This window comes from Bombus flavifrons, chromosome 13, assembly GCF_040668555.2.
Source record: "Bombus flavifrons isolate JBK064 chromosome 13, iyBomFlav1_principal, whole genome shotgun sequence".
Taxonomy (NCBI): domain Eukaryota; kingdom Metazoa; phylum Arthropoda; class Insecta; order Hymenoptera; family Apidae; genus Bombus; species Bombus flavifrons.
In genome coordinates this window covers 5,410,644-5,423,248 of record NC_138454.1, presented here as the reverse complement: position 1 = coordinate 5,423,248, position 12,605 = coordinate 5,410,644, and the positions used below count along the sequence as shown (strand labels likewise).

General features: G+C 33.6%; 2 protein-coding genes across 2 annotated transcripts; one reads left to right on the top strand and one right to left on the bottom strand.

Moving 5' to 3' along the window:
- Positions 1–18: 18 nt before the first annotated feature.
- On the top strand, positions 19–12,545 carry LOC138186433 (uncharacterized). Its single transcript, XM_069126322.1, has 20 exons — positions 19–150; positions 5,601–5,711; positions 5,792–6,030; positions 6,275–6,384; positions 6,473–6,560; positions 6,720–6,952; positions 7,313–7,697; positions 7,903–8,518; positions 8,989–9,608; positions 9,676–9,816; positions 9,899–10,126; positions 10,205–10,835; positions 10,913–11,114; positions 11,171–11,261; positions 11,330–11,447; positions 11,534–11,589; positions 11,676–11,871; positions 11,963–12,110; positions 12,188–12,293; positions 12,363–12,545. Exons 2-20 carry the CDS (start codon positions 5,636–5,638, stop codon positions 12,423–12,425), a joined length of 4,347 nt encoding a protein of 1,448 aa, XP_068982423.1. The 5' UTR covers positions 19–150; positions 5,601–5,635; the 3' UTR covers positions 12,426–12,545.
- On the bottom strand, positions 672–4,617 carry cpa (F-actin-capping protein subunit alpha). Its single transcript, XM_069126534.1, has 3 exons — positions 4,347–4,617; positions 3,519–3,768; positions 672–3,431 (listed from the first exon to the last, which is right to left on the bottom strand). Exons 1-3 carry the CDS (start codon positions 4,542–4,544, stop codon positions 3,013–3,015), a joined length of 867 nt encoding a protein of 288 aa, XP_068982635.1. The 5' UTR covers positions 4,545–4,617; the 3' UTR covers positions 672–3,012.
- Positions 12,546–12,605: the final 60 nt, after the last annotated feature.

The window sequence follows — 12,605 nt, the reverse complement described above, 5'->3', positions numbered from 1 at the left end:
GTTAGCAACGACTGGCTTGTAAACAAACATGGCTGTGAATGTTAAAATTCGTGAAATTGTCTTTTAGATTGTCTATTAATTATGTGAACAGATAATCATCCTGAAATGTTCGTATTAGTGTCCCAAAACTTTGTTGTAGATGAAGTCAAGGTAAGCACTTTAATCATTGAAATTGCATAGTTGAGATTAAAAGTACTTTTTCAAAACAATGCACAGCAGCACATGTGCACTATGATTGTTTACATTGAGTAATAAAAGCTTTTCGGGGTTACTACTACAAATTACAATAAAATAATATTAAAAAGTAATTAGTTCAAATACAATATTTTATATTATATATTTTGTCCTATCTTATCTTTTTAATAGAGAAATCTTAAGGTTATTTTTTATGACAGTATAGTGCGAATTTCTATATGCATTTATTTATCATAATTAGTTGTTTATGTTATATAAAATTTGAAAATAAAGTTTATATAACACATTTTTTACGTGTTTTTTTTTCTACCTTCAATAATTCCATAGTTGTATTACCTACATTTGTTAATATCAACAATAATTGATATTTGAATTTTGTTGATATTAACTATTATCCAAAGTAAAGTACATTTAGAAAAAAATAAAATTTATTTTTTTCTGAATTAAACATGATGTTTAAGTTGATAGTCAAAGTATAAAGTGTTATATCACTTTATTTAATCAATCATAACATTTAATAATACATAATTTAACTGATAAATGTATTCTGTGTTTAAGTTTTTACATAAGGACATGCGTTTCTTATTTTACGGTACATTCGATTGTAGGTAATACCTAATTTTATTATCATAGGCAACTATTTTCTGTAAAGTTTGATAAGATTCGAAACTTCAACACTTCATTTGTAATTTACATACGTAACACAAATTACAATGTTTAAATAATGTGTATCATCATATTTACATATAAAATTTTATTATTGCAATATTTAGTATACTAAGTTTTTTGTATTATATCTCTGCACATTTCTTTTAACTTCTTCACAACTGATCAAATGATTTTATGATCTTATATTTAAGTTATGTATGTATTTTGTTCAAAGTTTTTTTTCTAAAAATTATCGAATAGCATGATTAAATAAAATATTTTGGATTACGATGTAACTTACAAAATATGAATAATATTACAAACATGTTTCGAATCCTAAGGTCTGAAAAGTCAAATGGTAGTGTGCTTCATCGCATTCATTCATTCAAATAACATATGTACATAATACCCCCTCAACATAAAGTGAACAGATTAAGGCTCCAGCAGGCTATAGGCTACATTCTACAATGTACAATGCATTATGTACTTTGTTAGTTTCCGTTTTCGCATACATGTCTGGTTGTGTAATGTGTGGTAAGCGATAGCACCAAAAGATTTTTCAACATCATTATTTGATACAAATGACTCATACAACTATAATATGATTAACACAGAAATCAAGTTGCAATGATTAACATTTATTTCATACCGTACTATTAAACTTTGCAACATATTTGCCATAATAGACATACTTATCATAAAACAATACATCTTAACAAAAATGTATAAATTTATATTTTATGAAATATAAAATTGGACAAAAATAGTAGGCCTTGCCCACCAATATTTGTAATGAATGAAGTTTTGCTTTGTGTATCGAATGCTATGAACACTTAATGGCATTCTGTACCAGATTGTGAATCGATGATAGACATATCGATTTAATTTGATATTGTATATTTTGACATCACCTGTGGCCCCAGCATGCTATTATATTTGTACATAGCATGAAACCATGACAGTATTCATTTAAAGATATATTAAACATGTTATTGTGCTTTTTAGGTGTTACAAGGTTAAGTGTTTAAAAAAAATTATATTGTTGTGCAACTAATGAATTAAAATTTTAATCACCATTGATTCAAGTATTTTAACTCGATGGTTTCATTAGGCTGACCGAACATGCACATGTTAGACAGCAATTTCTTTCCCACTGTGCAATACTTCATGTACTTATACTTTGTAATGTTGACTATTAACATTATGATATCAATATAAGTTAAAATGGATGCATTTAATCTTTTAATATTAAACTTCAACTCCAGATTATAAACTATAAATTTTACAAAATTGATGAAGTAGAATTATCTATTCATTCAAATTATCAACAAGACAATAATCCATGTAATTAATTACAACAAATAAATTCAGTAAATGCAGTTCATTAGAAATGTTTGCACTGAAATATAATTATTGTACAAGATTACTATCTGATTGATGCAATTTGAATGTATCTAATAAATGTATTAACGGATTTCGATATTTCACCCCAAGTTTCACGTTTGTTTGATTTTAGCCATCAGTTTCAAATTTTACATGACTTGGTTTACCAAATATAATTCCAATTAAAGTGCTTACAAAAAGTAAGACCAAGGATCCCCGTTACCCCGATTGTAAATTATTAAATAGTAGTAAATTTATAAACAGACACCAATCCACATAATATATAGATTAATATATAAATCAATCTCTTAAATACTGTAAAATAATGGACGTTTTAATTGTAAAGATGAGTGTTTATAAACAATATATATGTTTTGTTACATTTAAACCCAGTATTATATCAAAGCATTTGATAATAAAATTCATTAGAAATAAAATGTAATCGCAAAAATATTTTTTATGCAATTAGAAATTGTTAATACAGAATTTAAAAAGCTCGGTAAAAAAAGATATTATAGTTAAAATATCTGTACTTCTTTCTCTTTTGCTCTTAAAAAATCGATAGCTACAGTGATGTTTCTTTTTATTACTTTTGTTATTAACAAGATACATTTAGGGGTCCAGAGGAACCTTGAGTGGCATGCATGAGTTTCAGTCAAAACATGTTTAACCAAACTTATAGCATTGTTACATTTGCTCCCATGCACATCACACCTCCAGACTTCACCCATGCAGCAAAATGCGCATTTTAATTATTTCTCTTAATATTATATAAAAAATCTATTTCTATTGACTTTTAAGCTCTTTGCCAATACTGTACGATACAATTTTGTTCCAGTCAATTTTCGTTCGCATAACAGGTAATTGCCTTCGTAGGGCCTTAAAGGTTGTATCAGACATTGTTTGATAATTTTCCGATATAGCAGTTTGATAGTCATTTTCTGATTCCTCAACAAGCCGTATTAATTCCTTTGCTGTTTGTTTCTCATTTGAGATCGGTAAGCTTTCTTTTACTTCTTTGCTACTGACAAGCTGTACATTTCCATCTTCATAGTAATGAACTTGTACTTTAAGGCTACCTCTTAGTTCTGCATTTCCAGAACTTGGACTAAAACTAACAGTCCATACAGAACGCCAACGGCCATTCCAAAAATTTTTAGGTTGAAATTGATGATCTTCTATGCAAGCCGTTAGGGTAATATTACCTGTGTAAGTGAATAAACCACATTTTGTTTACAATTGCGATTTTCAAACAATTAAAATTTTCTGAAATTTAAAAAAAACAACTATACCTCCTTGACTCTTTCCAAAAACTGAACATGCACCGTGTCTGTAATGACTTTGAGTGTAAGTTGTTATTTCATCTTGTAGAGCCGATCTCCATGGTTCAGCTACAGGATCTGGTTCATACGGTTCGTAATCCTGTGCTTCCTTTCTAAGATGGTCATATTTAAAACTTTGCTTACTGCGAGCATCATAAAACCTTTGTCCACCTAAATCATTGTGTTCTGTTATAAGAGCAGGATATTCGCTTCCATCAATCTGAAGTCAAAAACAGAAACAAATTGACCAATGTAACACAAGATTCACAAATGTCAAAAATTTTATCATATAAATACACTTATAAATAAATTAGTATCTAACCTTAATTTGACCAAATCTATTTCATAGAATTACAAAATAAATATTACTTTCAAATTTCGAAATAAAACGAAGCTTGAACCAGAAATAGAAATTATTATAGATCAATCTCAAATATTTCCTATTAAAATGAGCACAAAATGTAACTATAATTAACCCTACTGCAGCGTACGATTTCGATCGAAACTCCACTAAGATTTGCACATAGCAACTGCAGTATAGCGATTTAAGGATACATTAGGTAAACAATCACATTAGCCAGGTGAATATTATCGCGCTCCAATTTCACTGTAAAGTCAACGTCACCTGTCGAAATTCCAAACGCGTGTTGCACGATTAGGACCGTTACTAGCCATTGAAATTCGATCCGACACTTTCCTGAGATAGTGTGATCTTCGATTACCACAGATACTAAACGATACCCCGGATACTATCATAAAAAATTGTAAAAGTTCATCACAGAGAGGTCGATGATGTACCTTAACAGGCGTGAGCTGATCCTTGTTGTACTGAGCAAATGCTCCGGACGCACCCTCCTTCAACAGGTTGTCGTTGTTCAACAAGACTCTCACATCATTAAAAACCTCGTTGAATTCGCCCGGCGGTGAATGCAGTATAAAGTCCGAAACTATTCGTACTTTTTCTTGATCAGGGATCACATCTCCATCCGCCGCCATCTTAACTTTTCTCTCGCACGCACACTCCACGATGTCAAACCAAGGTTAGTGCAGTGCAGGTTGTACCGGCGTATCGAAGCACTGCCCCATATACCCGGTGACGCATCACAAAGGGGATACGTATCTCTTTCCTCTTAATCAACTCTATGACATACATATTTTCCTACATTTCCACATATTTCGACGAAACACGTATTTTAAATACGCATATGTGTGATGCATATACCAGTTAAATAATTCAATTATTGTATTTGCTTTTATAAGTGCTATATATATATATATACGAAATGCTTTTGATTTTTCTTGTTGAAATTTAATATTTGCATAAATCGATTTTAAATATTTTCTTATGCAGTAATATTATGAAATTGTATACCTATGTATATTTATATTATTATTATTATACAAGGAAAAGACATAAATTGTTTTTGTGGTTAAAATATATTTAATAATTTATTTAACATTCTTTTTTCTATAAAGAATAAAATTTGTAATAGAGGAGAAATGAGAATATAATTCAAGACAGAATTTCAGTCATTTGGTTCGGAGACAACCACTGTGTTCAACGAACCTTGCCGAGCATAACCCTCGAATAGCGTTTGTGTTCTCTTATACACAATTTTAGGCAGGTGTGGTTTCGGTAAAAGCCGATAGAGCATTTTATCAAGATATTTCTGTCTACACATATAAAATCTCTTATCGAGAAATCATTCCTTATTGAAAGATCTCCGCCGGATATGTCTATTTGCCCGCCAAAATTTGAACGGACTTCGAAACAAGAAAAAAAGGAGCTTCATATTTAAAGTACAACATAACGCGCATTCGCGTTCAAATTACACGAACTGCTATATAAAATATGACAATACGCCTGTTTCAATTTTTAAATTTGGAAGTTCATGTAATCTTTAACATTGAAACTTTTGTATTAAAAAATTCCGAAATGTTGGAATTTTCAAATTTGTTAATTTTGGCACTTTTGCACAAATATTTGAATATTTCGATCAGAAACGAATGTTATTATTAATAATAATTATTAATAATTTATTTTGTCGTAGTTTTTTTTTTAGGTAATATAGTGGAATTTTGAAATTATGGCTGACGATCCAAATCGAGACATTTTGCCTGTGAGAGAAGGTTCTTGTGTGGATTCTTGTCGCAGTAGTATAGGTTCGTATCTGACAGGAATATTAAAATAATATTACCTTGGCTTTGTTTAATTTATGACTTTTATTTGAAACAAATTAAAGATCCCAGAGAGCGACACATTGTATTTAAGCTCGATCGTTACCAACTGGAAGACAGATATTTACGACTGCTCGATGAAGCAAATAACTTAAAAAAATTAACAAACTGTCAGGAAGATAAGATCAAACGATTGACAACAAAGCTGATGAGAGTAACTGGCAATTCAAGATCATGCACAATTGCCTTAGACGTTTATGAGGATAAGAATAAAATAATCACTCTTGAACTTGAGAACTCCAAGGTAAAAGTTGAATTTTTCCTTTTTACAATTTTTATACTCTAATTTTAATTAAAAATTTTCAAAGTCAATAAAAAAGAATTGAAAAATAAGAAGTGAAAAAAACAACTCTATCTTCTAGTCCTTAAGGAAGTCATTTCTGAACCATTGATCTGTTTGAAGCTAAATAGGTTGAAAATAGAGTGAATAAGATTTCAAGTCGACAACTATTGCGACTAATACGATAATGTTGCAATCGATTTTCCAGCTGAAAGATAAAGTCTCGGTGCTAAGAAATCAACTGCTGAGTCATACAATAACAGGTAGATCGTCATCAAGAAGTCGTAATCCCCAAGCAAGGCCTTCGTCTGGACGCACGTAAGTCCATAGCGTCATATTACAAGCAATCTATGATTCATACCACGGCATATCGTGATAGATCACTGAGTCGAGATCCTCGTTTTAGAACATGCCGAAGTGAAAGCAGCCGCACTAAGATACCATCTTGTCACTGTATTGACGACAATGCGCGATGTAATCTCAATAAAATCGAGGTAATAGCAATCGATGAGTTCCTTCTGTTTTATTCGTTATTTTTATTTATAATATCTAATAAATGATTGAACGAAGAACAAACACCTTGTCATTTATTAAATTTAGAATTAGGGATGGAGATAATATAAAACGTAATGAAAATTGTATTTGGTGAGCAGGAATTGGAAGCGCAGAAGAAAGAAATGTCTAATCGGATAACTGAACTAGAGGAAGAATTGTCTACTTATACGGTCATGAACCAAAGGGAAAAAGTAGCAGAGAATGTTGAGTACATAAGAGTCTGGCGACAAATGAAGCAACTGAATGATAAGCTAATAGCCACTGAGAACGAGAACGAGTCGTTGAATGCGCAAATCAAAGATTTGAAGAGGGAGCTTTACGAGAAGACGAAGTACGCTTAACGTCTCTTTACTCATGCACAACAACGATATTTCTAAACAATACTTGACCAACTGTGTGAATCGCGTTCCACCTATCGCATTATCATCCTTTACCTTTCTCTTTTTTTCTTATGCATGCATTTTTTTTTTATGCATGAAACAACTTATAAATTCTCCAACACAAATTTCACGCGTAATTAAACTTTCTCTCCTCAACCTTTGTTATTTTATAAATAAATTTTATCTTATAAGTATCTATCTCCTGGATCCTGGCAGATAAATGTTAAATATCAAATGTAAATGCACTGTCTTTATTCATAAAATAGGAAGTCAAGTAACTAAAATAGAAAATGTTATAAATATGTAATTAGGAACAACGAAACGATTACGACGGAGCTCCTGACAGAGAAGAAACGAGTGGCGGAGATCGACGAACAGATGTTAAAGGCGAAGGATTCTCAACTCTCGCTACGAGAGAAGGATGAGCATATAAAGGACCTGGTAAACGAGATGAAGATATTGCAGCAGCACAACAGCGAGCTCATCGACCTCAGCTCCAAATATGACGAAGTCGAGCTTGAGAACAAGGAGTTAAAGAAAAAAGTCAAGGAGCAGCTTCACGATCAAGAAACTTTGAAAACCGCTTTTAACACCGAACAGGCTAATATCGTGGCGCTGAAAACATCGAACGAACAGTTACTCGGGAAACTCGAAGAACTACAGAAGAATATAGACAGTTTAACGGTACAGTTAACGGTCAGTGTGTAATTTTTTTTCTGAATCAATAATGCTGGTCTTCTGCCTGACAATTCAGATGTTTGCTTCTTTAACTAAGTAAGTGTTTTTTCTCGGTACTCAACTAAATAAATTTTGATATTCTAATATTGATATTCTAATATTTTACATATAATGAAGATACATTTGCAAAGCATCAATGAAAGTAACGAACGCGTTATTCTAGTGTTTTCAGACACAGACGGAAAAACAGGAAACGACAAAGACTACGCCAATATCGACGAAACAACCCGAGACGAAGATACCAATGATAATCGACAGATGCGAATCGCACAAAGATGCCAGCATTCAAGTGGAAAAATGCAATATTCTTCGCAATATTCAAGTGGAATATTGCGAAGCGCTCGAAAAGATTTTTGAGTTGGATATCGCTAGGAAAGAGCAGAAATGCAAAGGATGTTGCGAACTATCATCACATGTAGACACTACGAATGCAATCCAAAAATCTGTTAAATTAATGGATAGATCGGTGCAGACAGAACATGAATCCGGCGTAACCACCGTAGACACGAAAGATCTGCAGATTATAACACCTATAAAAGAAACATCGAAAATGGAAGAACCACAAATTGCGACGCAAAGTACAGATCCTGCAATAGTTACAGAGAATTATTTGACTCCAGATAAAATGCTGAAGCTTCTGGAACAAGCACAGATAAGCACATCTACGGATGCAGCGAAATTTAATCAGAAACACATGGTTACTGATGCCGACTACAGTGACGTGATGGATCAGAATCAGAGACACAGGCAAGTTGTCTCGCTTGAGAAACTGCTCTTCGGTGACTCTAATTGCTGACAAAAATTGTTCAATTATTTTTCGCGCTATTTCAACGCTGTATTTGTATATATATATTCATATGAAGCTAGTTTAGTTAAGATAGGATAGACAGAGTTTAGAGAATTCAAAATATTTCAATGTCCTGTTCGTTAGAATTGGAAGATTTGACGAATTTTAATATCGTTCTTCCGAATAACGCACATAGTCAATATTAATAATTGTGACGCAGCAAAATTCTGGAGCTTCCAGATGTTTTAGGCAGAATTCCATGTGTTCGTTTAAATAATGGTATTTGATTATATTTCAATAAAATATAGATAAGGTTTATGATAAATAAAACACGTAATAAAGTGATGCCTTCGTATTATAGTACCTTCTTATACTTTATTTCCCTTTTGTAATCGAACATTTTCTATTTCTAATATTCTATCTTCAGTAATTATCTTTAGACACTGTGTTACAGTGGCATAGAGACACTTGTACAAGGAATTCAAGAAGCCGCAGCTTTTCAAGTCGGTCTCCAGCAGCAAAAAAAAGACAATGCTTCTCAATCAACGGATCCTAATACAGTATTATCCGTATTGTTTAATATTCTTCAAGAGTATACATACATGATACCTCATGAAGCCAACACTCTGTATCGTGCAATTCCACCGATTAAGTATCAATTCGTGAAAGACATCAACAACAATAATACGACATTAAGCAGTGTTGCAAAGAGAGAGATTCGATCTGGTTGTAGCACAAGAAAATATTGCTCGAATTCTTACAGTAAACAAGAAAAGTCGAAGAGAAAATTATTGACCAATGTGCGGAGTTATAGTCGGCCGGTTAAAGTCTCTGATGACAATGATTGTACTTGTAGCAGCTCACTGAGGTGCAATCTAGATACACAATGTGACCGATGTTGCTGTAATTCCACTAAACCGCTTGCGTGCTACTTCAACAATACGCAAATGCAATGTAAAGGACAGGCAATAAAGAACAAGAACGACTTGATCGACTCGAAGGCACCTTTACACAACGATTCTCTCGCATCTACAAGAAACTGCTATATACCAAGAACTTTAGGCGCATTGAACATTTCTCGGTAACGAACTTCAACAACTTCGATCGTTTCGCGAAACTCATGAAGTCACCTTTTGAAGTCAGTTGCAGGACGACAAATCTGGTCCGTACAAATCCTCGGAAACGCGTGAGACTGTGCAGAACAGAAATAACTCTTCCGCCAGCAATAAATCGTTACAGGAATACATCAAATACCTAGATAGATGTAAAAAAACCGTGAGTGGGATACCAGTAAGGATTACAATTTAATTAAAACTCGACTGAAACCGATAGGATGTCTATAGAAGATAAAACTCGTACCACGAACATTTAGGTGAATGAAATCGTGAAACACGTGCAAGATATTGACTCGATACAATACCATCCTATACATAGAAGACCTAAATCTGAGGTCCAGAAAGTAGACTCTTCCTGCAGTGCCGATTGTCCAAACGAGTGTGTCGATACTACGAGTGCCTTTTCTGATTCATTTCCGTTAGTAATCACGGATGGTCAGGGTCTGGTGGAGCTTCATATCGTATCCTTACAGCTTTCCACGTCCGTTAGTACTAAATAAACTCGTTAATATAAAATAAAATAATCCGGAAGTAATTTTATGAGAAATTTTATTGTATGTCAGGCTAAGCAGATCCTTTTCCGAGAAAAGGACATTAGCAACGTGTTGTTGTTCGTGAGTTGGAACATTTGGAATCAAGATACAACCTACACGCCCACGCTCAAATGTCCCAAGCTGAACTTCAATTCGTCGTTTGTCTATCGAATATCAGACCTATTCTCCTTCTTCAACTACATTCTTCTAGAACTCGTGACCTTCCAAGTGAACGTGTTTCACGACAACGACAACTATACGGTAGCCAAAGGGAAGCTTTGCATCAAAGATATATTGGACTATCCACAAAATAAACTTCACTATATCACACCCGTGAACAGTGTACTCCCTTGCTCGATTGGAATGAATTTTGGTCAATTGTCTCTATGGGTCAGACTAAGCTGTGACATCGAGCAAGTAGAAGCGTTCAAAAGAAGATACGGTATAATATCAGAACCGCCGCTGAAAACGCTCATTCCAGAGAAACCACCGGAGACGCTGATTCCAGAGAAACCGCTGAAATCGAAGGAAGTTGTTTCACCAAAAGACGATCCGTTGGTGTTGAAGGATGAAAATTCCAAAATAAAGTATAGGGATCCGGGAAAATTGCCTGATGTAACAACGACGAGCATAATCGAGCCTACTTATATTGACGAATCAAGTACAGAGCGAGGAAATAATTGGTAATAAAACGTTTCTTATATAGGATAGACTCAATCGATCACGTGTTTTATTTAGGTGAAAATTCTACTGATGTCCCTTTGTCAACAACGCAGTTTAAGCATGACGACGCTTCCTTCACCGTGGTGAAAAAGAGCGTAGACGAAACTGACAATTTAGATTCGAACGCGGAACTCCATACGGATGAACATAAATCTACTTTTACGGTTAAGTGGGATGACACGCTCGAAGAAACCACAGAGAACGAGATTGTAGAGAAGTATTGCATTTTTTAAATAAAAAATTAGATAGATTTGAAGACATGATTTTGAATAGACCGAAGCCTATGAAAACTACAGAGAAGTCAAACGAAGAATCTGAAATGGGGAGACCAAGCGTGGTGGAATTTAATGCTTTCGTCTCAAACGTAAGATTAGAAGATCATTTATTTGCTGTTCTTCCAGCCTTTAATTCTGATCTCGCGGATATATTCAGGGTAAAACCGATGAGCCAGATCGGACAAAATCAGCCGATTCGATCTCCGAGGTGACCAACGTGATCGCAGATAAAAACTGGCAACAATATAAGGAACGCACTACGTTCACTTTCAAGGGCATGTATAACAATTTATAATTCGAAACAAGATTACCCTAATTTATATGTGCATGGATTAGGATTATTTACAAAAATGAATTTCAGACTCGCCTACAGAAGACTTGTCATCTGATTATATTGTTGACGATAAAGACAATGACGTACGAATTAAAATGTTTTACCAATTCATTTTTCCAATCACTAAGATTACAGAAGTTAATAGAATTTCATGAAATACTAATTACAGCTTGGGAAGGACTCAATTATCATTGAAATCATGAATTTGGTTTTATTCCCAAAAAGCACCGTAATGCAGAATCCAGAGTATCAGCTCCTTTACATCGAATATTGTTTCCTGGGTTATTGTGGAGCTGACATGGAAACGGTTTCAGTGAAGAAACCGCAACCACCAAACCAGAAGTTAACATATAATTTTAGAAGAAGTAAGATAGTAATCTCTTCGACTTTTTCGTTCTTTTTTCTTTTTTTATTCTTTGCTGGAAAAATTTGGGGCTGAGAAAGCATTGTTCACAGAGTTTCGAGTGCATGAAAACAAGTACCCGTTGCAAAATAGGATCTTATGCGCGATGCTGGATCAGTCTATTAACTCTAACATAAAATTTATTGTCGTATGTGAACCTCTTCCTGAGGAAACTGATACGAAAGAGTGTGTGGAAGTTGGGTGAGATGAAAAAGAATTTCTTTATTAAAATATTCTCCATGGGAGAAATATTAATTTAGAAAAACTGCCGTGCACAGGTTCGCTAATTTTAATATAAGGGACTATGCACTAGGAAGTGGTGAACGGATTATGTCAATCCCGGTTTATACTCCAGACACTACGGAACAAATTGGTCTGCTGAAGGTATTGTAACTATTCTTCGCTATGTATCTGGCTATAAGGATAAATAATTTTTATTTGCAATATTTGTAGATCTACGTGTTAGGCTTCGATACGATACATCAATATTTCGGAAGACGCGAATCGATATTATAAAAATATTTGTTGTTACATTTTTTGAAAACGTGTAAAACTATGGTCACTGTAAAATTAAAAATTTATAAACGTCCAACCAAGAAACCAAAGAACTTGTAAATCTACAATACCGTGATAAAAAATTACGCAGTACAAAACGCCATATTTATTAGAGGCTACTTACATCATAATACAAAGTAT